The sequence below is a fragment of the Triplophysa dalaica genome, chromosome 12 (genome assembly GCF_015846415.1).
Source record: "Triplophysa dalaica isolate WHDGS20190420 chromosome 12, ASM1584641v1, whole genome shotgun sequence".
Classification (NCBI taxonomy): Eukaryota; Metazoa; Chordata; class Actinopteri; order Cypriniformes; family Nemacheilidae; genus Triplophysa; species Triplophysa dalaica.
In genome coordinates this window covers 17,076,704-17,100,863 of record NC_079553.1, presented here as the reverse complement: position 1 = coordinate 17,100,863, position 24,160 = coordinate 17,076,704, and the positions used below count along the sequence as shown (strand labels likewise).

At 39.6% G+C, this 24,160-nt stretch overlaps 1 protein-coding gene across 1 annotated transcript in view; it reads left to right on the top strand.

Moving 5' to 3' along the window:
• Window positions 1-4,062: 4,062 nt before the first annotated feature.
• The window catches only part of znf407 (zinc finger protein 407), a 40,653-nt gene continuing 20,555 nt past the window's right edge, over window positions 4,063-24,160 (top strand). Inside the window, exons 1-4 of the mRNA XM_056762746.1 lie at window positions 4,063-4,141; window positions 7,594-10,515; window positions 13,009-13,123; window positions 23,474-23,548. Of these exons, the coding sequence (XP_056618724.1) occupies window positions 7,653-10,515; window positions 13,009-13,123; window positions 23,474-23,548 (3,053 nt within the window). The 5' untranslated portion in view covers window positions 4,063-4,141; window positions 7,594-7,652. The remainder of the gene's footprint in view (window positions 4,142-7,593; window positions 10,516-13,008; window positions 13,124-23,473; window positions 23,549-24,160) is intronic.

Genomic DNA, 24,160 nt, shown 5'->3' with positions numbered 1-24,160 from the left:
ATGCATATGATACATAAAGTATAAGATTTGATTATTTTAAGGAGTAAATTTACATTTTTGGCTTTTGTCTTTGTCTTTTTTGTTTAGGAGCTACTGTAGGGTTGACAATCTTCCAAAAAAAGCATATCACAATTTCTATTAAAAACCATATATAATATGTTGCGTTCTTTCTGATTCTAAAATTTAGACATATGTACAGTGTTTGCACAATTCATGACATTGATTTAACCATTGTGACACTGCAACAACATGCAGAATGCATGGTTCCTGGGTCCTTTATCACAATGATATCATAGGTTTGTATAAGAATAACGCTTGTTATTACTATTAATAAAAAATGATCTTTTATTTTATTTAAATATTAACTTTTATTATTACAGTATTATAGTTTTTGCATTGTTATAAAATTCTTTCATTTGGTAATTTCTCATTTCATTTGATAATCATTTGTTTTTTTTATGGCTAGTTTAGGAAGACAAAGTGATTTAAAGCCTTAAAAAAATGTTTTACCAGGATCCAAAATCCCATTGAGACTTCACATTCTCTTTTTCCGGGGGTCAAGACAGTGGCACACAAAGTTTCACACAAAACAAGACACATAGTACTCAGTACCAAAAACAAGTAAATCAAGATAAACACTTAAGACTTGGTTTTAAAGGAATCTTTTAAAACAGAATACAAAATACATTTAAAAGTGCATGAGGATAGAAAGGACACCAATTTAAATACCCTTTGCAAATCATTACATGCCCAATGGGCATAAAATGAAAATCACATTTACCAAATTCTGAGGACACGTTTGGATTTTTTTAAGTTGAAATACGATTGAGATGCAATAACTATTTGTGTACAAGGTTAAAAGATTAGATTAGCTAATTTGCCCAGACTTGTCTAAGAAATAAATATATGAACTTTCCTCCTAAAATTTAAATATGAGCATGACACAGATTCATGTAATATTCAATGATCAGAGCGTGAATCTGCACCACACACAAAAAGTAATGCCGCACGGTAGACAATATCCAATTTCCTTAATACGGAAGAGGCTGCATACATGTAAACAGTGTCCCCATAATCTATAGACAAAACCTCTCTATAAATGTCTTTCTCTCCTCATAATTAGTGCAGCTTTTCAAACGATAAAGAAACCTCAGTTCGGGTTTGAGTTTTCTCAACAAATTATGAATGTTTACATTAAAACCCAATTTCTCATCATTCAATATACCTATATATTTATAGGAGCCAACTATTTCAATATGTTTACCATCTAGAGTTGAGGTTACCACATCTGGTTCCTTACATTTATATTAACGCATTCTGCCAATTAAATTGGATTATCCTACACATTTATACATAGGTATGTGCTATCCCCTGGGATCGAACCCTCAACCTTGCGTTGTTAACGTAATACTCTTATCACTGATTTGTATTGATTAAAACCAAATTCATCTATAACAGTGAGCATTGAATAACATAAAATGGATTTTGTAAGTTCATTAATGCTTAGTTTACAGAAGATGCTGCTAACTGTATCATCAGCGTATACATGTATATTAGCTGAATCCACTCCAAAGACTAAATCAGACATGAAACACAGATACGAGACACAGACGGGTCTTTTCCCATATGTCTTGCCTGACTGCCTAATGTTTATTTTTCAGTGAGGGGAATACAGTAATGTTCTGCATCTTTTCCTGTGACATAGCTTTTCAACTATTCTGCTGTCCAGAAATTCATGCCGTCTCAAAATGATCTGTGTACATCATGGATATTATACAGTTTATTATTTGGTCCCCACTGTGCATTACTGATACAGGGCAGTACTTGGTACTATGTAGCCTATGTACTGTTACATTTTATTCCACTCTACAATAACTTGATTTAAAGGAATTTGTATCAGCACTGTAACTTTCTCAATTATTGGTAAAAACAATAAACATGTTATGCTTGCACATGTGGCTAATAAACCTTTGTGAAGTGATTTCTGCTTAAGTCCTGTCCTTTTTATAGTACTTGTAACTGTTTGAAACTGATTGATTTCTACACATTACCTGATGATTCAGTTGGCTTCCTGAATTCAGTTTTGGGTACGTGCTCAAACAAACATTGTGTGAGCGTCCCCTACTGTCTGAAAACGGTAATCTGATAAAAGATCATAGTGTTATGCTTTAATGCGTTTAACCATTAGGTTATTTTTATTTAACCAAAAGGGAACCTGCAGAGAACGTTCCCATAAGGTTATTTTTATGTAACCAAACGAGAACCTGTAGAGAACGTTCCCGTTAGATTATTTTTAGGTTATTTTTATGTAACCAATCGAGAACCTGCAGAGAACGTTCCCATTAGGTTATTTTTAGGTTATTTTTATGTAACCAAACGAGAACCTGCAGAGAACGTTCCCATTAGGTTATTTTTAGGTTATTTTTATGTAACCAAACGAGAACCTGTAGAGAACGTTCCCGTTAGGTTATTTTTAGGTTATTTTTATGTAACCAAACGAGAACCTGTAGAGAATGTTCCCATTAGGTTATTTTTAGGTTATTTAAATAAAACCAAAAAATAACTTGCAGGGAACGTTCTCTAAAGGTTCTCTTTTGGTTCCCAAAAAAAATAACCAAATGGGAACCATATGGGAACGTTAGGGGAACGTTCTGTGTTTGTTGGGCCTATAGTATGGACATTAAATATATAATTAGACTGTAACACAAGACGCTACATTTATTGTAACCAAAGTTTTCTTGTAATTGTTTGTGTGCACATATTTGGTCAAGTGTTGTGTTTCTTTAAATCTAATGTCGTGTTCGTGTGATTATTAGGTTTAGGTGTTAGGGTATGGTTATGGGGATAGAATATTTCATAAGCTTGATTTTAAATCAATTGAAGTCTGGTACGTCCCCATTAGTATAGCAATACAAACGTATGTGTGTGTGTTCTATATTGTCCACAATGAAATGCACAGTGTGGTATTTGTACTAAATTGTACTCTTTATCAATCCCTTCAAGAAAGCCAGATATTTTGAGAAACTAGAAATAAACAGTTAAAATTTTGTAATTTGTAATGTTAAACCATTGTATCTGGGATTTTATATATGAGACACTGATTTGAGCCTGTGAGAAACTTCATCAATTGACTTAGTCATTAGCTGTAATATTTCAGACTTCACTGTAAATCTCCCTCTCTAGCTGTCAATTATATTTTTCAAAATTACTCAAACATGGCATACAATATATCACAAGTAGTGTTCATTATGTACTTTTTATTGTACATGTGTCATGTTTTTATGTGTATAATCAATCCTTATACAATAATAAATTAAGACATTCTATGCCACTTCATTTTTATTTATCAGAATTTGTGAACCTGAAACCAGTTATTCAGACTTATTCAGGCGTATACCAAAATGTATCAACCGAACCACATGTATATAGCGCATAGATCATACAGTGAAGCATAATTCATAATGCGTCACTGACATCTACTGGACATTAGTACACATGGCACAATTAAGTGGTGACGAAGTAGTTACTTTGCCGTCTGGGAATTATTAAAATAGTACGAAAATATTAAGTAACTGTGCCGTTCTTGGTTATCTTGCAACGTTAGACGGAAATGACGTCGTTATGAATAAGTCATTTAATGGTAAATAATTTACCTGACTAGGATGTGCAATTTACGTTACCAGTAGGTCACTTAATTACAAAAATACTACGAATATAGTACGTAACGTGACCATTTTTGGTTATCCTGTAACGTCTGGAGTTCGTCCATGCGACGTCATGAATTGGTCATTTAATGGTAATGAAAATACGTTCACTGTACGTGCTAGCTACGTTGCCAGCTGGTAAGTCATGCAATAACAAAAAAAACTGTATTGATTAGGTAAAATTCTTGTTAAACATATGTAGGCCAATATTTTATGCGCAAATTTAGCGTTGCCTCTGATGACGTTGCAGGGCATTCCGTGCCCAGGGAGTAGGGAGCAGTGAACACTGCGTAAATGGGACAGCTTGTCTCCTCCGGAGAACCCAGCATTCGAAATCAGACACATCTTGGATGTGACGTCAAAGCCAAGAGACTACGGCGCGCCATTTGTGACCAGAGCGGAAAGTGCGGAGTGAGACAGTAGGAGAAACGTCTCAGGTAATGACTTTCAAACAAAACTTTTTTGACAATATAAATACAGATCTGATGTTTAATATTATGACATATACATTTGAACTGTGTTGTTGTCTGTGAGTGGCGTCCAAAATAAAGCATTTGTATGTCGATTTCGATGCGCTTTTTGGGCCTCTGTGCTGCCGTCGTTTCTAGCTTTGTAGCAAAACAGACACACACCCAAACTGTGTTTCTATTGGACGAACGCGAGAAATAAGCCTTTTAATTGGACGAAAGTCACGTCAGTCAAATAAAAGCACACGGTAATAGGAAGTAAATAGGATCAACCTTACCACCGACGGGTTTTCCAAGAAAAATAATAAATATGGCCAAAATAGTGGATTAAAAATCCGTTCTTTTCTCCATTTTTGCGAAGTTGAAGGTTTAGTAAAACTCAGTAGACATTTGGACACGTAACGTTACTGTGTAAGCTAACTAACGTAGCTGATATTGTGATTTCACCCAAAATGTTTGGATATATAAGTGAGCTATTGATGTTAGATGAACGCTAACGTTACTCTATTAGCCTTTTTGTATGTTGTTAGTATTTTTTATATTCTGTATACATGCTATTCAAAAGTAAAGAGACTCTTAAACTATTAATGTTTTTACAAGCTAACGTGCAAAAATAGTTTGTTGAACATTTTAATTTTGAGTTATGCATGAAAAGTCATAATTTGTTGGGCTTGTTTGGATTATTTTAGTTCTTTGAAACTTTTGTTTCACTTGTAAATTCATAGACATTGATGTCACGTTTACATGCATATACACGTACTATAAATCTGATGTACTAATGATAGAACTGTGTACCCTGATGAAAGAAAAAGAAACCAAAATAGAAATTCGAATGGCTTCCATTACAATACTATTATGTACTATTTCCATTAAAACCATTAAAAAGTCCTTTTTATAATGTGTTTTGGGTATTATGATGCTGGCATCATTTTTTTACCCCCTCTAAGATGGCTTCAAGTTTCAGGTGAAAATTGTCATTTTTACCTCACTCTATAAATAATGCATATACTCTACTTGTGTGTGTGTTTTTCTAGTACTGGTGTATATACATGTTGGAATGTTACATGAGCCTTCCAAATTTTATACATTTACAAGAAACATAGCACAAGGGCTGCTTTATTAGGATTTTGTAGGTGATGCTATAGACACATTTTGCCACTCTTCATTTTGAAACCCATATCAGATGTAAACATGTATGACTTTCATGAATTTTCGAACATGTTTAGGCTCTCAAATATGTGATTTATTTTGAAGATTAACAAACGGACTAATTCCTCACATTTTCAATGCTCATGCCAAAATTAAGAACATCCCTTTATCCAAATTTCCCTATAACTCAGAGAAATATATTATCTTATAAATAAGCTATTCAGAGCAATTTATGTGCCTCAACCTGATCATTTCAACAGTAACTCCGTGCCAAAAGGATACTGTCATGGTTATGTTTAGTGCAGTTATTTTGATGTAAGGAAGAAAGTTTCATTTCTAGTTTCAACCTATTTTTTCAGACAATCCTCTTTAAAAGAAATTAAGTACCAGATATTTGAAAAATGACCCAGGTCACACATTTAGTTTTTGATGCCTGGAAATATGCACTGTATATTTTAACAGTTTTCTCATGAAGCCACATTTAGATCCCCATATCTCTTGTACTGAACCAAATAGGGCATTAGAAATTTAGTTTCCAAAAGACAAGTTGGTTAAGTTCAAGATTCTAAAAGGAACACAAAAATGCCCTTTCTTCATTTTTGAGCTGTCATCATTTACCTAAAATGTATCAAGGATTCCAAAAATTAACCGATTTTACAAATAGATATATCAATCTCTGTGGCATGTAATATCTTGGATATCATCTACTAATCTACATCTCCTGATGTTTGTCTTGCTTATGTATTTCTATAATAATTTATGCCCAAACGCAGAGGATGCCAACCCGACGAACCAGTGAAACCTCAGACCTCCTTTCTTCTATTGATATTCTTGACTGCTTCCCCCTGCATAAGGCATCGGAAATTGGGCAATTCAACTGTGTTGAAATAGTGGGATTCTAACAACTAGTCCTTTTAAGTGAATCTGATTTCATATATTTGGAATAAAACACCACAGTTTATCTCATTCATTTAATCTGAATATTCTTTAAAAGTAGAAAATAACTGTCAACAAGAACAATCTTAAGTGTATATAATCATCATACATTCGTGGCATTAAGGAGCTGTGTCCACCGAGACGCAGTTACGCAGCTGAAAAACGGCAGGAGCTCGGATGAAAACGCCCATTGCAGGCGCAGTGTTCTGCTCAAACGCTGCCGCGATCGTTGGAAAAACGCATAGCACCAGCGCTGGGCGGGGGAAAAAAAGTCAACTGCTGGCTTTTTTTAAAAGCACGCGTTACCTTAGAAAACAATTGAAAAAACACGCCGGCCGCAGCGTAAACACGGTCAGTGTCCCCCAGCAGATTCTAATTAAGCATCCGTCTTGTGTTGTATCATGGGCAATATTACTTCATCAGATGTATACTCAAAATCAGATTGCATTTTGGATAAAAAAAGATTGAACAAATGTAGGGAATGAAGTAGTTCAATCAGTTTTCGAACACCACTACAAAATGGCTTACAACCAATATAGTGCAAAATATAGGAGATTAAAGGTTTCGGACACAATTATGAAGTGTATCTCCGGAGTTGCTCTGATGTTTTTTTTCACAAGCATTTATCTGTTTGAATAAAGCTATCCTCATACACACAAATTCAAGCGTCTTCCCTACGACCCATCAAAATAAAAGTCCAATTAACCAGAACACTCGTAGTGTGTTCTACTGTAGTGTACTATAGTATTTGCTATAGAGAATTGTAGTGCCTAGGGCTGCCCTTGACTAAAGATGTTCCTCGTTGACTAGTAGGCCTTCACTTCAACAATTAGTCGAATAATCACACATTTATGATAGGAACATAATTACTTGCATGTATATATATATATTTTTTTATTCCAAAATTATTGCGAATTGCCACTTCAAGAATAAAACGGTTAAAAAAAAAACAATCCATCTTTACACGTTGTTTGTGTGCTTCGTCCGTTTTGAAGATGTGCCCGTGGAGACTTACCGTGCATAGACAGGTGCAAGTATGAACGAGCTTTTAGAGACAAAGGCTGTGCGCACATAGTTTAAACAGCTTATCCATTAAGAATGTTTTGAAGTTGTGCTGTTTTGGTAGATGCACAGAGTGGTGTGGAATCATGCATCAAAGTAAAAAGTATTAAAAGACACCGGCTGCGCGAGTCACATATTACTCCAGGACCCCATTTCGTAACCCATCAATACACATGTTAATGTTATAAGTTTAAGTTAACATTTTATAATAATGATAATAGTAATCATGACAAAAAGTATTGTAATATTTTATGAGGATTGCTTTTGTTTTTCAGCATTCTCATGGATCTTTGAAATAAAGCCACCTGGTTCTTCATCAAAAACACGCAGCAAAATGGACAATCTAAAGCGGAAATTAAGATCTGGAAAAGAGATTTCACAGGACAAGAACCAAGCAACCAGCAATATTAAGATAGAAAATGTTCCATATTCACCTAAACGGAATAAAGCTTCAAAAGATCTAGAAGAGGACGAAGAAAGCGAACAAGTTCTGACCAGCATATCAGAGGACCAGAGGTCTATTTTGACACGTTCTAATGAACACAACTCTTCAGAAATAACTGAGCTTTTGGTTTGTTCACATTGCAGTTTTTTAGCAAAAACTCAAACTGCACTGAAAATTCACTCAAAAAGGAAACATTCTCATGGGATAGATTTAAACATGGAATGTGTCCCTGAAGAAAGTCCTGACACAATGACAGCACCTGAAAAGAGCTTTGTGCAAAAGAAAGGGTTACAGGTAAAACAACTTTCAGAGCCACAAATGGAAAGTGCTTCAATGTCTCTGTCAGAGGAAGTGAACACTGATAAACGATCGGATGGAAGCGTAGTTTTAACAGACAGTAAACATACACAGTCTTTTGCTGTTGGTACCTCTAAGGATGAACGAACCAGTCCCACTAAGATGCTTCTGCAAATTGTAGATCCCATTTCACGTAGAGGTGATGCACAAGCAGGTTGCAGTTTTCACATTGAAAATAAGTTGAAGAGTAAAGAATGTGATGAAATAAATGGACGTAATGAAAATCACAGCGTTGTGTATGCATGTTCGTACTGTGGACATGAATTCAGAGACGAACCTAGTTTGGAAACACACATCAAGAGTATACACACTAAAGAAATTAGTTACCTCTGCAATGTCTGCAGCTATTCTTGCGTTGCGAATAGTGATTATGAAAAGCACTGCCTGAGCAATAAGCACAAAAAAAAGATGTTAGAGCAACAAGAGTCGTCAAAAGCAGAGGAGGCAATGCCTCCAGAATCGGTTCGGTCTCCATCACCAACACATACGCCAACACTGTCTGCAGGAAGTGCGTCACAGCATCAGTGTGAAATGTGCACCTTCACAGCCGACAGCACAGTTATGTTAGCTCAACATATCAAAATGAATCATCCGGTAGAGCACCGTTTTCACTGTAGGGCATGTCATTACTACACCAACACAACAGAATCTATGGAAATCCACCTGTCTGAGGAAGCCCACCAGGAGCTGGCCAAAGAGCAAAACATTAGCCCTCTGTTTAAAGACTGTGTCGAAAAAATCATTGTGATTTTCTCCGATGATCAAGAAGAGGATGCAGAAATAGTTCAAAAACAGTGTGTGGAGGTTAATATATCAGTAGAGCCATCGGAGAAAGTAAGAAAAGACTCCTGCAAGCAGAAGCGAGGTAGACCAAAGACATCTAATGTGACTGTTTGTAGCCATTGTGGACTTGTAGCTTCCAATGCAACCAACCTCAGCGTGCATATACGACGCAAGCACAGTCGGATGTACAGCTTTGTTTGTAAGCTATGCAACTACTACTGTGTGACCAAAGGAGATATGGACCGCCACTGTGAAACCAAAAAGCACATCAACAAAACGCAAGCAGCCGAAGGTAAAGGCATCGGAGTAGTTCCACTAGACAATGAACAGCTGGGTCAAGCAAAGGAAAATGAGACCGAGCTAGTTGACAAAGTAGCAGAAATTGGGACAACCATCAATGACATGAATGCAAATCACTCCGGCGTACCTTCTAACAAAAGCAAGCATCACGTGGCAAATTCTTGCTCTCAGTGTGACTTTGTTGCTCACTCTGCACTGTCTCTTGCTCTCCATGTGCGACGTAAGCACACAAAAGATTTTGAGTTTGTCTGTGTTGCGTGCGCCTACTACACTGTTACTCGCAGAGAGATGTTTCGGCATGCAGCAACAGAAAAACACAAGCAGAAACGTCAGAGCTATCTGGAGAGAAAAAAAAGTGCATCTGATCTCACTTCAGGGAGTATCGAGCACACTTGTGATGAGGAAGAGACACGCGCAGGATCAGACCCAAACTCTGACAGTTCTGATCCAACAGCTGTGGACACCACAACTACAAAGCCTTTAAAAGTTGATGATGAAACTTTCGAGACTGCTTTTGAGATCACCTCCAACGAGGTCAAAGAATCAACAACGGAGTCAGCCATGTCTGATACAGTCCAGCCAATGACAGCAGAGAAATATGCAGCACTGGGTGGGGTCGGGGAGGAATGCATGCTTGATGAGGACAAAATGACTGACTCGGGAGATTTTGGTGCCTCTAAGGAAAAACAAATTGACAAAAATATTCCAATTGATGTCTGCATTTTTACCTTAAAAGCCTTAGCAGAGCATGTGCAGGGGTCACCTGAAGGAGACCAGACTAAAGAAGCATCACAACAGCAGGATGCCAGAAAGCCCAAAACACTGGTTGGATCTGAGACAAAGACCATCATGCCAAACCCACAGATTCGCTGCGAGGACTGTGGATTTTTGGCAGACGGCTTAAGTGGCCTAAATGTCCATATCTCCATGAAGCATCCATCCAAGGAGAAGCATTTCCATTGCCTGCTCTGTGGAAAGTCTTTCTACACTGAAAGTAACCTGCAACAGCACTTGAGCAGCGCAACACACATGCGCAACGAGCAGGGAAGCGTTGAAGATCTTCCAGAAGGAGGCGCTAGTTTTAAATGTGTCAGGTGCAATGAGCCATGCCAAACAGAGCAGGACCTGTTTGTGCACATCAAAGAGAAACATGAGGAAATGCTTAAAGAAGTGAACAAATATGTGCTGGAGGACACCGAGCAAATCAATCGAGAGCGTCAGGAGAACCAGGGCAATGTGTGCAAGTACTGTGGCAAAGTCTGCAAGAGCAGCAACTCAATGGCGTTCCTAGCTCATGTTCGCACACATACAGGTACACCTCCCTCTATCAATACCAAAACTTTGCAGTATGTATGTATGTATGTGCCATTCTCTTTTCCTGATGTCAAATAAAAAATGATTATTTGCAATCCATATCATATTGTAAATAGGGATTGAGTATAAAAGGGACACTGTACATCCAGACCGTTGTCATCGCAAAATAAACCCTAACCCAAAATCAATAGTTTTGGTATAAAACAGAAAAGGTTGTTTGTTATAGAGTCCCTATTGACAGATTTTAAATGACAGTTAAGCCCTTAGACCAAACAGGTAAGGCTTCACTATCGTGATTTATTTTTAAAGTTTTTGTTTTCATTTAGTCTGAACAAAAGCGACAGACATATTACTTGTTCAGATAACATTTTTGGATAAATGACCAGCGTCGTATCCTACATTGAGTTCCCCGAGGTCCGGTCCTCGGTAGTTTTACTAATAAGTCGTGAAACAATTGCCTAGGACAAACTATATTAAGTGATACTTCACCCAAAAAGGAAAATTCTGTAATCATTTACTCGCCTTCAAGTTGTCCCAAATGTGTATACATTTCTTTGTTCTGATGAATACAGAGAAAGTGATGACAGAATATTAATTTTTGGGTGAACTGCTGCCAATATTGTAGAAAACCCCCTAGATAACTGATCTCAGATCTAGTCTACCTCAGCTGTCTAACAGCTTGTGCTGCCCCCCTACAGTCGACTATTTGTTATTCGATTAGAAGGCAATTATCTGAACAAATTTTAATTAGTCGATTGACGCAGCTTATCATTTCAAAAGCATATACATGGCACGTTATTTGCTTTACATAGCTAGCTCAACTACAATACCGTTAACTTGGATAAAGAGATGCTATTATAAGCATATGAAGAGTTTGGTTCCAAAATGAGATAATTCCGTTTTTAAAATGTTTAAAAAATCATGTTTTTTTATTGTGCATTAAAATTCATATCAATCAAACTGCAATTGGTTTGTTTTGATTTAAGCCATAATAACTTATACAGCTAACTAACACAACAAAACATTATAAAAAAAATGGAGTTGTCTCATTTTGGAACCAAACTTTTCATATTTAAATGTTTCTTTGTCCAAGGGTGGAATAGTAACATGGTGCTTTCCTGTAGCTCGGTGATAAGAGCATTGCGTTAACAACGCAAGGTTGTGGGTTTGATCCCAGGGGATTGCACATACCTGTGTATAAATGTATAGGAATTTGCAATGTAAGTCGCTTCGGATAAAACCGTCTGCCAAATGCATAAATGTTAATGTAAATGTAAAAAATGAGGAATGCAATCTTATGTTTGCCAGATCTGTTAAGCACATGCTCCATCCCTTCCATGTCTCCGCCATCAGTGCGCTTCTAAAGGCAGCCACATTGGCATCATTGTGTGCGGGACACAGAGCTCCGTTTTCCTGACAAGGTCAAACTTGAGTTCCTGCAACATTTCAAAATGTTAAATGATGCTTAGCAATACCAAATTCAGTATACACCTTAATATAGAGTATTATGTAAAGATATTCAGAAGAGCCTAGAACGTGAACGGAAAGCGCATCAAAAAAGGATCACAGGACAATGCTTAAGCGCTTTGCATTCATATTCTTGGCTTCTACTTTTCTTAACATAAATACGCTTTATTATATGTTGTATACCAAACATTTTGTGTTTTGGGATGTCACAGGAACATGAGTTTGTTCGCATTCTCAGGAAAACTGAGCTCCTGATGTAGGAGATGTGGAAAGCGAAGTCAGGGAAGTTAAGATAATGGACTATATTGTTGTACTGCTTTATATTTTTTTTAGTTGTTTATATGATATTGATATTGAATGTATTTTTTTGTTCACATATTTTGCGTTTTTATGTGTTAAGGCTTGATTATTATTGATATATTACTGATATCAAGAAAATACTTTTTTGGTCTGATCCAGAGAAAAAAGGTTTTGTTGTGTATTCGTAGGCCTTTTTATTGTTTGCACAGAAAACAGTTTTCTGTTTGGTTTGATTGCCTAAAATGTATATTTATTCAATCTCTTTTTTTAAATTTCAGTAGTTGTATAGTGAAATATTATCTCCCGATTTAGTACAGAAATAAGTTATAAGCATTGTGAAACGTGAAACAGATAACACTGGATTCTGTTTACCCGGGGTTTAGAATAACCAGGGGTTAATATCCACTCCAGTACAGTCCACTTAAATTTGTCCACTCCTTTACTTAATGCAATCTTCTTTGCTAATTCTACATACAAACACAATTTTAATATATTGTAGTATTTAAATTCTGTTCATGATTATGTTTCAGTGTTTGTTGTATTTACAACAAAAAATGTGACTTCTAGCTAATGGCAAGGCAAGGCATGGTTTATTTTAAACATGACTCTCTTACTTCATAGAGAATGAGCATTGATGTGTTCATCTTAAAAATTGATGGTTATGGTGGTACTTAGTGGTCATAGGGCCTCAGCAACTAATGTTCTTATTGTTTGGCCTCTACAGGATCCAAACCATTCATGTGCAAGATATGTAACTTTGCCACCGCTCAGCTAGGTGATGCCCGCAACCACGTCAAGAGGCACCTGGGCATGAGAGAGTACAAGTGTCACATCTGTGGGTGAGTTGCATGTTTCTTCAAAAAGAGACTTCAGAAGGTGTCTCAGCACAATGTTAATAAAGGGGCCATTCCCCGTGATGCCAATATTCAAACTTTAGTTAGTGTGTAATGTTGCTGTAAGAGCATACACAATATCTGCTAAATGATAAAGCTCAAAGTTCAATGCCAAGCGAGATATTGTCTTTAACATAATTTGCTTTTCAAGGATTAGAGAAGGGCTGGAATCGGACTACAGCCCTTTATATATGATGTCACTATTCAGACTTTTTGAAAAACCTCTGCCCAAAGAAATTCCTTAGAAAAGAGGAAGAGCCGCTGGAGTAGTGTTTGGTTATCAGAGATTGTAAACATTTGACTGTGCTGTGCTCTTAATTACTTTCACTTTCATCACTGTCCTAAAGCTGGTAATAAGAATTCACCTACACATATTCTTAGATAACTAACGGTCAAATAACAGCTTCCATGACTTAAACATCGGCTGCGAAAGCTGTTCTATGTAATACACTGATATAGGTGTGCTCATACCTCTAAAACACTTCTATGAAACATCCTTTAAAGTCCTGTTTGCAAATGTCTGTTTGTGTTATTATCCAACTTGGGTCCAATATAAAAAGGGAATAATAACACTTCTGTTATTAGTGTTAATTAATATAACTGGTCTGACCCAATCGATCAGGTGTTATTTCCCTTGCCATAGTAGGAAAAACATTGCGATCTCTAACAAAGATTGACGTTTGCACATGCACTAGCAGACCTCCGTTACACTTCGATCAATCCGCATCTGTATAAAGGGGTCGTTTGACGAGAATATTATTGTTTGCTTTAAATGTAATACAATGTGTATACACGATTTAAGGTTAAAAAACGCTGTATTTTCCACATACCGTGCATGTATCTCTTCTTTCCTCCGCCTCTCTGAAACATGCAGATTTTTTACAAAGCTCATGACACTAAAAAGCGAGGTGTTCTATGATTGGCCAGTTTACTAGTGCGTAGTGATTGTTCTAATACTTCACGGAAATGTAACACCTCTTACCATTTTCGGAACATCAGGCTGCGATGGTACAATGAGATTTACAAGACCGCCCACCTTACTTGCGTTTAGATTTGTGCCGTCTTAGTCAAACTGTGTTAAGAACTGACGTAGATTTGCCAGGGTGTGGTTACACAAGGCATTTCAGGCAGGTCTAGGTGAGCATTCGCTTCTAGATAAAATACATCTGTAATACGTCTCAAGATATGAAAGGAAGGAGGCGGGAACCGGCAAACATTTAAACATTTAATAAGGTAAACAGTAAACAGCCGGCGGCCCCTCACGGACGACCGCCGGCGAACAAAACATAAATACAAAACACAAGAACATAAATATAAACTTAACATATGTTCAGGCCCGGTCCACTCTCTTCGACGGTCCGGTCGCTCGTTCCTTTTATATGCTCCCAATCTCCTACGTGATTCGAGCCCGTTGTGCGCACAGCTGGCGCTAATTCACAATTACTCACCGGACTCGAACCACGGTCTCGCCCCGCCTACTCTACTACATACCCCCATCACCCCTCACAGGCCGGGGGTACCCATGCGACTGTGCAAGCTCCCTCCCCCTCCCTCGGGGGGGTGGGGTGGGGGGTATGCAGCGACGAGACGTGATAACGGAGACGGGAGCCCTCGGAGCGACCGGAAAGAGAGAGGGGAAAGAGGAAAAAAAAAATTATAGTCCGGTTCCCTGACATGCTGCCGCTCGTTCCTCAACCAGCCGGAGTACTCTCTTTCGCGGTGCCTTGCGGGGGCCCTGGGGCTTCGGTGGACGGCTCGACCGTCCGCCCCCTGGCGGCACCAATGTAATAAGATTCAGACATGGAAGGAAGGAGACTGAAACCGGCAAACATTTAAACATTTAATAACAGAAATAATAACAGCCTGCGGCCCCTCACGGCCGACCGCCGGCAAACAAAACATAAATACAAAACACAAGAACATAAATATAAACTTAACATATGTTCGGGCACGGTCCTCTCTCTTCGACGGTCCGGTCGCTCGTTCCTTTTATATGCTCCCTATCTCCTACGTGATTCGAGCCACGGTCTCGCCCCGCCTACTCTACTACAACATCTTTTGTTCCAACACTTACATTTTGCAATTTTACGTGTCTAATACATTGATGGGAAACTTACAACACACCAAAGACAAAGAAAGACATGCATTTCCGTCGAATCACCCCTTTAACTGATGAAATAAAGTCGACACCATTGTTACTGTTTATTGCTAAAAGCTAACGCTTATAAATACACATGCACTGAGAGGGGGACCGACCAATCACAACAGCCTGAAAAGAGGTAGCTCACTGATATGGTGTGGGTGGGACATCTTCAATTCAATTCAAGTTTATTTATATAGCGCTTTTCACATTGTGCATTGTTCCAAAGCAGCTTTACAGGAGCAAACAGGAAAAACGGAAAAACACAAAGGTAAAACAAAGCACAAAGCATGGTGTTTATAGAGCAAGCAAGATCATTCTAATAAATAATATCTAATTAGTAAATAAAGGCAGTCTCTATCTTGTGGCTCAAGTATTCCTTTAGTTTAACGATTTTTCCCCACCTACTAGAAGTATACTTTAGTGTTTACTGTAGTAAGCTGGAATGAATTTCAGTTCTGCTACTATACCTTATTAGGTTAGTTAATTTTTTATCTGGTTCTGGGTAATTGTTTTATATGATAAATGTTACACTACGGTTTTGTGAGGCACGATATGCTTATGTGTGTCCTGCATATAGCGGAATGATGATAAAGCTCCCTTTAACCTGAACTGTAGATAATCATAGTAATTGTTACACTTTGTTAATCTATACTTAAATTTGTCACTTTGAGTGATTACATGTATTTTTCCTCAAAATTATAACTTGTTTACATTATGCGATGTTTTTTTAGGTTGTGTACATTGTTTACTTCAAATACATATTTTTTATTTTGTTTAGTGATATGTGTATGCACCATGGGTCTGAGAGTAACGCAATTTCAATCCTCTATATGTATGTATTGTACACGTGGAAGAATTGACAATAAAGCAGATTTTGACTTTGACTAAAGATACATAGGTTACATCCGAGAGATTTCCAGGCCTCCTCATAAACATAATGGTTATAGTTGTTTCAAGGTCCAGAAAAGTACTAAAGACATTGTTAAATTGTTCCATCCGCTCCTAGTGGCACAATTGAATTTTTTGAAACGACGACAATACTTTGTGTGAAAAACAAACCAAAATACAGACTTTAATCGATGTATTCTTGTCAGTATATGGTGGGCGTTCACAAGATCACTTCGACGCATGCGCATTCGGTTGGGCAAAAAAGTCAAGTCTTCCTCAAGAAGGAAGGGCGTTTGCGCATGCATCAAAGTGCTCTCGTGAATGAGTCATGGGTGTGTTTTGGGCAAAACATGGCGTGTAGGGGATTCAATGAGGAACATTAATATTTAAAGACTATTTGTAATCAGGCTCAAGGTATATGGAAGAAAGGAGGGGGTGGGGTCGGCTCGGGCTGGAAGACGAGAATCTTTTATTCTGTTCCGTTTAACACAAATGTAGCGCCAATGCGCTTAAAAATACTCATTAACTCAACATGTCCAATATCACACTGCTTTTCCGGAGCTCTGTCCATGAGAATCCTTTCAGCTCCTTTGGTAGCATTGGTTGTGTCTTCCAGCCAGTCTCGTTCTTGATCTCGCCTGAATCCTGCCAGCCTTTAAGCAGTCTCCTCACCAATCACTGTAATGAGACGCAGGTGTTCTTAATCTGCAATCGACCTACTTGCTTACCGTCTTTCCCGTGTCTCTCCTCCCCTTTGCATACGTCACTAATCTGCGCCCCCCATGCCACATACCCCCACCGCCCGACTCAGGCCAAGGCCCCATCCGGCCTGCAGCCTCTCCCCTCCTCCTGGAGAGAAAGCCGGCCACGGCCATCTGAGACCCCGTTCTGTGGCTCACCTGAAACTTAATGGGTTGTAACGCCAGATTCCAACGGGTGATCCGCGCGTTGGTATCTTTCCTGCGGTGGAACCACTGGAGGGGAGCATGGTCCGAATGGAGCGTGAATTCGCGCCCCAGGAGATAATAGTGGACTGTGAGTATGGCTCACCTGATCACCAGGCACTCTTTTTCCCGACGGCTCTTTGGGACGACTAACTGTGTTGTATCCTTTGATTGAGTGTCTCGGGTCACTCGATACAACCTGTCTTTTAAAATGGCAAAATACGGATAGACAAGCGATTGTGCAGGGTGGAGACGCTGTCCGTCGATGGTACGAACCTGGTCAAATGCATGTTTGAGCCAATCATCGTGAGACTGCTCCAGGGAAAAATCATTGCACTGAGAGAGATTTTGCCTCTCTACGGCACTCAGTTCCCCTGAGTCAGTCGCCCGAGGTCCTGGCTCAGCCTTTGCCTCCCCTAGGAAACATCCCCACATAGTTTACCCAAAAACACAGAAAACATTGGCCAATTCGTCCCCAAACTTACCGGATGTTTGAGGTGCGGGCTAATCGCCACCTCCACGCTTTTCACCCCTAAATTGTATGGGCATCGCCACTAAGGGATAGTTCACCACGTCCCCGTGTACACACCGTACCTTCACCGCGGGCTCTTATCCTTTGCCACGGACCAAATCAGGCGTTGGTGGATGGAGGTCTGGTTACAACCTGAATCCACCAAGGCCTGATATGTATTCCACTTTATACTCACAGGTATTTGATACAGGCCGGCTGATTGCAAATGCAGTTAGAAATAGCACGATTGCAAAATGCCAATAGACCAGAAGGAGCATCACAGTTTGATGTTTCACAGAATCTTCCTTTGTTGCCTAAATTTGATGAGTCCGATCCAGATACATACTTCACTTTATTTGAGCGTATTGCGGAAGCTAGAGCTTGGTCAGATTTGGACATGACTATGTTGTTGCAATGTGTACCTACAGGTAAAATACGTGAGGCTTTTTCATCACTGAGTGTAGTCGACAGTAAAGTTTATGGTAAAGTTAAATCAGCAGTTCTGAAGGTCTACGAGCTTGTGCCGGAGGCATATCGTCAACGTTTTCGTTTTAGGAAAAAGCGAGATTCACAAACCTATTCTGAGTTTGTTTGTGATTTGACTTCTGCATTTAATCGTTGGTGTACAGCTTCTGAAGTTAGCACTTTTGAGGGTCTGTTTAACTTGATTGTGTTAGAACAGTTAAAAAATTCTGTGTCTGACCAGGTTGCTACATACATCAATGAACGTAAAGTTAAGTCTCCAAGTGATGCAGCAGATCTTGCATATGAGTACAGGCTAACACAAAAAAGCCATTTTGAGTCAAACAGTGACATGCACCATAGAAATAATTGTACTCCTAGGAATAGTAGGACATCTTTTTCTGGAGCGTTTTTCCAAAGGACTCCGCAGAAGTTTGGTTCTGGGGGACCTAAAGCACCAGTTTATGTTAATACCTGTCGCTACTGTTTAGTTGAAGGACATTGGAAGAAAGATTGTCCTCTACTGAAATCAAAAAAGTTTGGTCAAGTTAAGCCTGCTGTGATGGCAGCTCCTGTTACATCCTCTGACCACCGGGGTGAGCTCTTTCAGTCACTGGTTGAGTTTGGTTCTCAGTCTTCTTACTGTGATTTTTCGGCCTTCATTTCAGATGGTGTAGTGTCCCTGGTAGATGGCAACCAAAATGTTCCAATTAAGATCATAAGAGACACGGGAGCTCTAGGTTCGTTTATTCTGGAATCTGTTTTGCCGTTCTCTAAGGAGTCTGATACTGGCAGTTGTGCAATGGTATGCGGCATGGGCTTAGCTCCATTCTCTTCTCCTTTGCATGAAGTTGCCTTTAAATGTGGTCTGGTAGAGGGTGATGTAGCTGTTGGGGTTCGACCCCAATTGACAGTAGAGGGAGTCCACATGATTTTGGGGAATGACTTGGCGGGTAGGAAGGTGTGGGCAGATGGCAAAATAAACATCTTTAAGAAGCAACCTTCTGTGCCCCCTGCAAAGGTATTTCCAGATTGCAGTTGTGTGTCTCCTGATGTATTTCCAGTTTGTGCTGTTACCCGCGCTGCCTCTCGTAAGGAGGCTGCGAGTTAACCAGAAAGTCTTGAGTTGCCAGTTAAACTCCAGACAGAGAAGTTGACTAGTTCTAGAGATTCATTGATGGCTGAGCAAAAGGCAGATACTACCCTGGTTGATCTGTTTGATAAAGTTGTTCCTGATTCAGTGGTGAGGAACATTGCTCAGTGTTATTTTCTTCTTGATGGGCTGTTGGTCCGGAAATGGGTTCGACACTGTGATCGGGGTCTAGGAGAACCGATTTTTCAAATAGTTGTACCTACTACCTTGCGAAATAAAGTGTTGCAAACTTCACATGGTAATGTGGCAGGTCATATGGGTGTTCGCAAAACTTATGATCGCATACTTCGTTATTTTTTTTGGCCACGGTTAAAGCGGGATGTAGCTCAGTTTATTAAAACTTGTCATACGTGTCAGAGCACAAGCAAGCCAAACCAAGTTGTAAAGCCAGCACCTTTGTATCCAATACCAGCCATAGGGCAACCTTTTGAGCATCTTGTTATCGATTGTGTTGGGCCTTTACCACGGTCCAAGTCAGGTCATAGCTACTTATTAACTGTTATGTGTCAAGCAACAAGATATCCGTCAGCTTTTTCCTTGCGTACCATAACTTCAAAATCAGTAGTTAAAGCGTTAACTCAATTTTTTTCAACATTTGGGATTCCAAAAATCATCCAGTCAGATCAGGGATCTAACTTTACCTCCCATTTATTTTCTCAGGTTCTCAAACAGCTTAAAGTTCAACACAACAGGTCTACTGCGTTCCATGCCCAGAGCCAGGGAGCTTTGGAACGGTTTCATCAAACTTTAAAATCCTTGCTTCGTGCATACTGTACAGAACTGTCTGCAGATTGGGAGGAGGGGTTACCTTGGCTGCTATTAGCTGCTCGTGAAGTAGTGCAGGAAAGCACAGGGTTCAGCCCAAATGACTTAGTGTTTGGTCCTAAGGTGCGTGGGCCTTTAGCAGTGCTGCAGGATGGTTGTTTACCTGAGGGACCACCTCGGAACCTTATGGACTATGTCAATGGTTTCAGGCTGAAGTTGTATAGGGCTGGTGAATTGGCGAAAGAAAAACTAGAATGTTCTCAAAAGAAAATTAAATTGAGATATGACGGACAGGCTGAGCTGCGTGAGTTTAGTCCCGGTGATCATGTACTTGCTCTTTTGCCTCTTGTAAGTTCACCTTTTCAGGCAAAATACAGTGGTCCTTTTACTGTGTTGCGCAAAGTGCCAGATTTGAACTATCTTATTGAAACCCCTGGTAATAGGAAGTCCTCTAAATTGTGCCATGTGAACCTGCTAAAAGGTTATCACTCCCGTGATCTAAGAAAAGGTGAAGGCATTCCAGCAGTGAGGTCAGCGTTGACTGCTGCTCCAGTCACTACATCTTGTGGTTTTAACTTTGTGGAGGGGGGAGAAGAGGAGGTAGTTATGTTCTTAGAGGAGGTCTTACTAGGTCGGCTGAAAAACTCCCAGACTTTGCAAAACCTTGAGGTTTTGGTAGATCATTTAGACTCTGAGAAACGTGGGGAATTGGTAGCTCTTATCAGAAACTACCCCGTTTTGTTTTCTGACACCCCATCACAAACCCACTTGATTGAACATGACATAGACATCGGAGATGCTAAGCCTATTAAACAGAGATTTTATCATGTATCTGAGTAGAAGAGACTTCAATTGGAAACAGAGGTGCAGCATATGTTGGACAATGGTATTGCTGAGCCATGTTGTTCAAATTGGGCTTCACCCTGTCTTCTGGTCAAAAAGTCTGATTCCACTTTCAGACCCTGCACTGATTATAGAAAAGTTAACAATGTTACTAAAGCAGACCTTTACCCTCTTCCTAGGGTGGAGGACTGCATTGATCAAGTTGGGTCAGCAAAGTATGTTAGCAAATTTGATCTTTTAACGGGATATTGGCAAGTACCTCTTACCAAAAGAGCTTGTGAGATTGTTCCTTCATAACTTCATCTGGTTTATTCTCTTATACAGTTATGCCCTTCAGCTTGCGGAATGCTCCCGCCACCTTCCAGAGGCTGATGAATCGGGTGGTCTCCGGTCTGGAAGGGTGTGCCGTGTATTTGGACGACGTAGTTGTCTACTCGGACTCCTGGGAGGAGCATGTCCGGAGAGTGCGAGCCCTGTTCAAAAGACTGGTGTGGGCCAGGTTGACTGTCAATTTGGCAAAGTGTGAGTTTGCCAAGGCTACAGTCACATACCTAGGCAAGGTTGTTGGTCAGGGTTTTGTCTGTCCTGTGGAAGCTAAGGTTCAGGCTGTGAAGCATTTCCCACAGCCCTCTACAAAAAAAGAACTGATGCGGTTCCTGGGACTGGCGGGGTACTACCGTGCTTTCTGTAAAAACTTTTCGGTAGTAGTGTCCCCACTGACCAATTTGTTGAAGGCCAAGGCTGAATTTATCTGGTCCACCCAGTGTCAAGAGGCATTTGATGCAGTTAAGGCTCTCTTGTGTTTAGCACCCGTGTTGGCAGCACCAAATTTTGGGAAACCTTTCAAATTGCAGGTAGACGGTCAAATCGGTGCTGGGACTGTACTTCTCCAGGAAAATGATGACAACGTTGAGTGTCCAGTCAGTTTCTTGTCCCGGAAATTTAATAAGTATCAACAAAACTACTCTGTTATTGAGAAGGAGGCTTTAGGGCTCATTTGGGCTTTACAGCACTTTGAAGTCTATGTCGGTTCCGGTTTGACCCATTTAACTATTTTCACTGACCACAACCCACTCGTTTTTCTTAAATCCCTGCAAAATCCCAACGATGCGTTGGGCTTTGTTCTTGCAACCATTCAACCTAGATATTAGACATATTAGTGGCAAGGAAAATATCATTGCTGATGCCCTGTCCCGTGCTCCTTTAACCTAGTACCTATTCTTTCTGCTGACCCCTACTGGTTGTCTACGCCTCTTTCTCTTAAATTGCTCCCTAGGTACCAGGGCTGCCGAGTTTGAGGGGCGAACAGTCAGCCAGGGGACACGATGCGACTGCTAGGAGTTGGGATTGGTATCCTTTTTTTTTTTTGGGGGGGGGAACTTTGGATTGTTTTAAACGTTAGACCAAATATTGGGTTGAGGGTGGGACCCTCATTTTAAGGAGGGGGTGTCACGGCCCCTCCTCTGCTTTGCAGGGGCGGTTCCTCCTGTAGGCAGAGGAGGGCCGTTAGTGATTGGAGCCACCTGGGCTCAGGGTATTTAAACTGCTTCACTAACCACTCTGTTTCTCGCTCTGCTCCTCCAGGTATGATCCTGTTTTGTTTGTTCCTTTGTAGTTTTACTTAGTTTCCACTCAGTCATGTTCACACCCACACAGATTCAAACATCCATGCTCTTTGCATACACTTTACATTATGACATTATCACACCTCATTCCTTTTTCTTTGTTAAAAGTTAATAGTTTGGGTTTACAATAAAGACCTTTTTTTGGCCTATACCTTGTTGTGCGTGTCCCCTCATTTTTGCCACAGGCTATGAGCCGGCCTGTGACAACAATAATAGTCTTTGACATTGTAATCCATTTATTTGTAATATTTGGCGTTATTGTGTGCTGCTGCACGTCCTTCTGTGTGTAATAAGCAGTGCGTATGCGTGTTTCTGACGTGCTCTTTAAACAACATTAAAATATTGCACCGTTGACTTCAGACCAGGTTTCAGTTGGTCAATGGCACAGTCTATTTCAGTTGCCTCAAAATACCAATGCGCCAACAATGCACCTGAACACACCTTGTTTTCTGACCAGCACGCCCATGAGCGCACAAATGGGCACAAATGCATTTGCTTTTTAAACAGCGTGGCACAGTGCGTGAAAAAGAAAACTGCTCGGGCTGAAACTAGCAAAAAACACTTGCTTTGCACCTGGCGCCGCATTGCACCTTGTGTATAATAGACCTCAGTGGCTTAGATGTTAATCACAATGTTTTTTTAGTTGCCAATACATCATGCCCTGAAGTATTTCTTTACAGTATTCGTGAACGGTGTTTCTTATTGGTGCTTGAAAATAAGTGACATACTTGATAATATGAATTCGCACAACGTTTAAACAAGATTTTTTTGTTTTGTTTTTGCAATTTTGAACAAAAGATCAAAAGGTTAAACAATTAAGACATTTTTCACAGCCACAGTGCCAATATTAGTGGAGGGCACTGTACATAACAAGATTCTATGATTAAAAATAACATTTTAGTGTTTATGTATGCTCTGGTTTTTCTAATTCAGTGTTGATGTGCTGTTTAATTGTGTTACAGATGGGCGTTTGTGATGAAAAAACATCTTAACACACATCTGTTGGGGAAACATGGACTGGGCCAACCCAAAGAGAGGTGGGTATTTCAGTCTGTTTTGCATTGTATACATATAAAACAGTTGCAAGATGAACAATAGGGCATATCAAATAATTCCTATGAAATCAGTCAGCACTGAAAGCTATGAGATTAAAATAGATTTTATGATTTTTTTACTTTAACAATTTTCAACATAGGTAGTAATATGCTGCACGATAATAACCCAAGAATAGAGCGTATTACTTAAAAATGTAAGTTGATTATCTGAGCTTATTTTCATTACTACACTGAAAATTGTTTTAATTGACAGTTTTAGCGTAAATTGATTATCTCAAATTATCAATACAAAGTAACATTTTATTAGAAGAAAACATGAAAAAATTAAGCAAGGCAATCGGGTCAGTAATTTGTTGTCTTTGGAAACACTGTTTTAAACATTTTCATAAACAAATCTGCCGTCGTATGGTAAATTGAATGTGCTGCTCCTCTCTGCCACTCACTGCATAGAGTAGATGCCAAGGGAAATTATCCCTGGACCGGGGAAGCGAGACCTCGCGCATGAGTCTCGCAGGGCAGTACTGCTGAAACTTTCCCACTGAATTAAAGCTTTCCAAAAAGATGCTAGGTTTTTCATTTTGCTGTTCTGCGGAA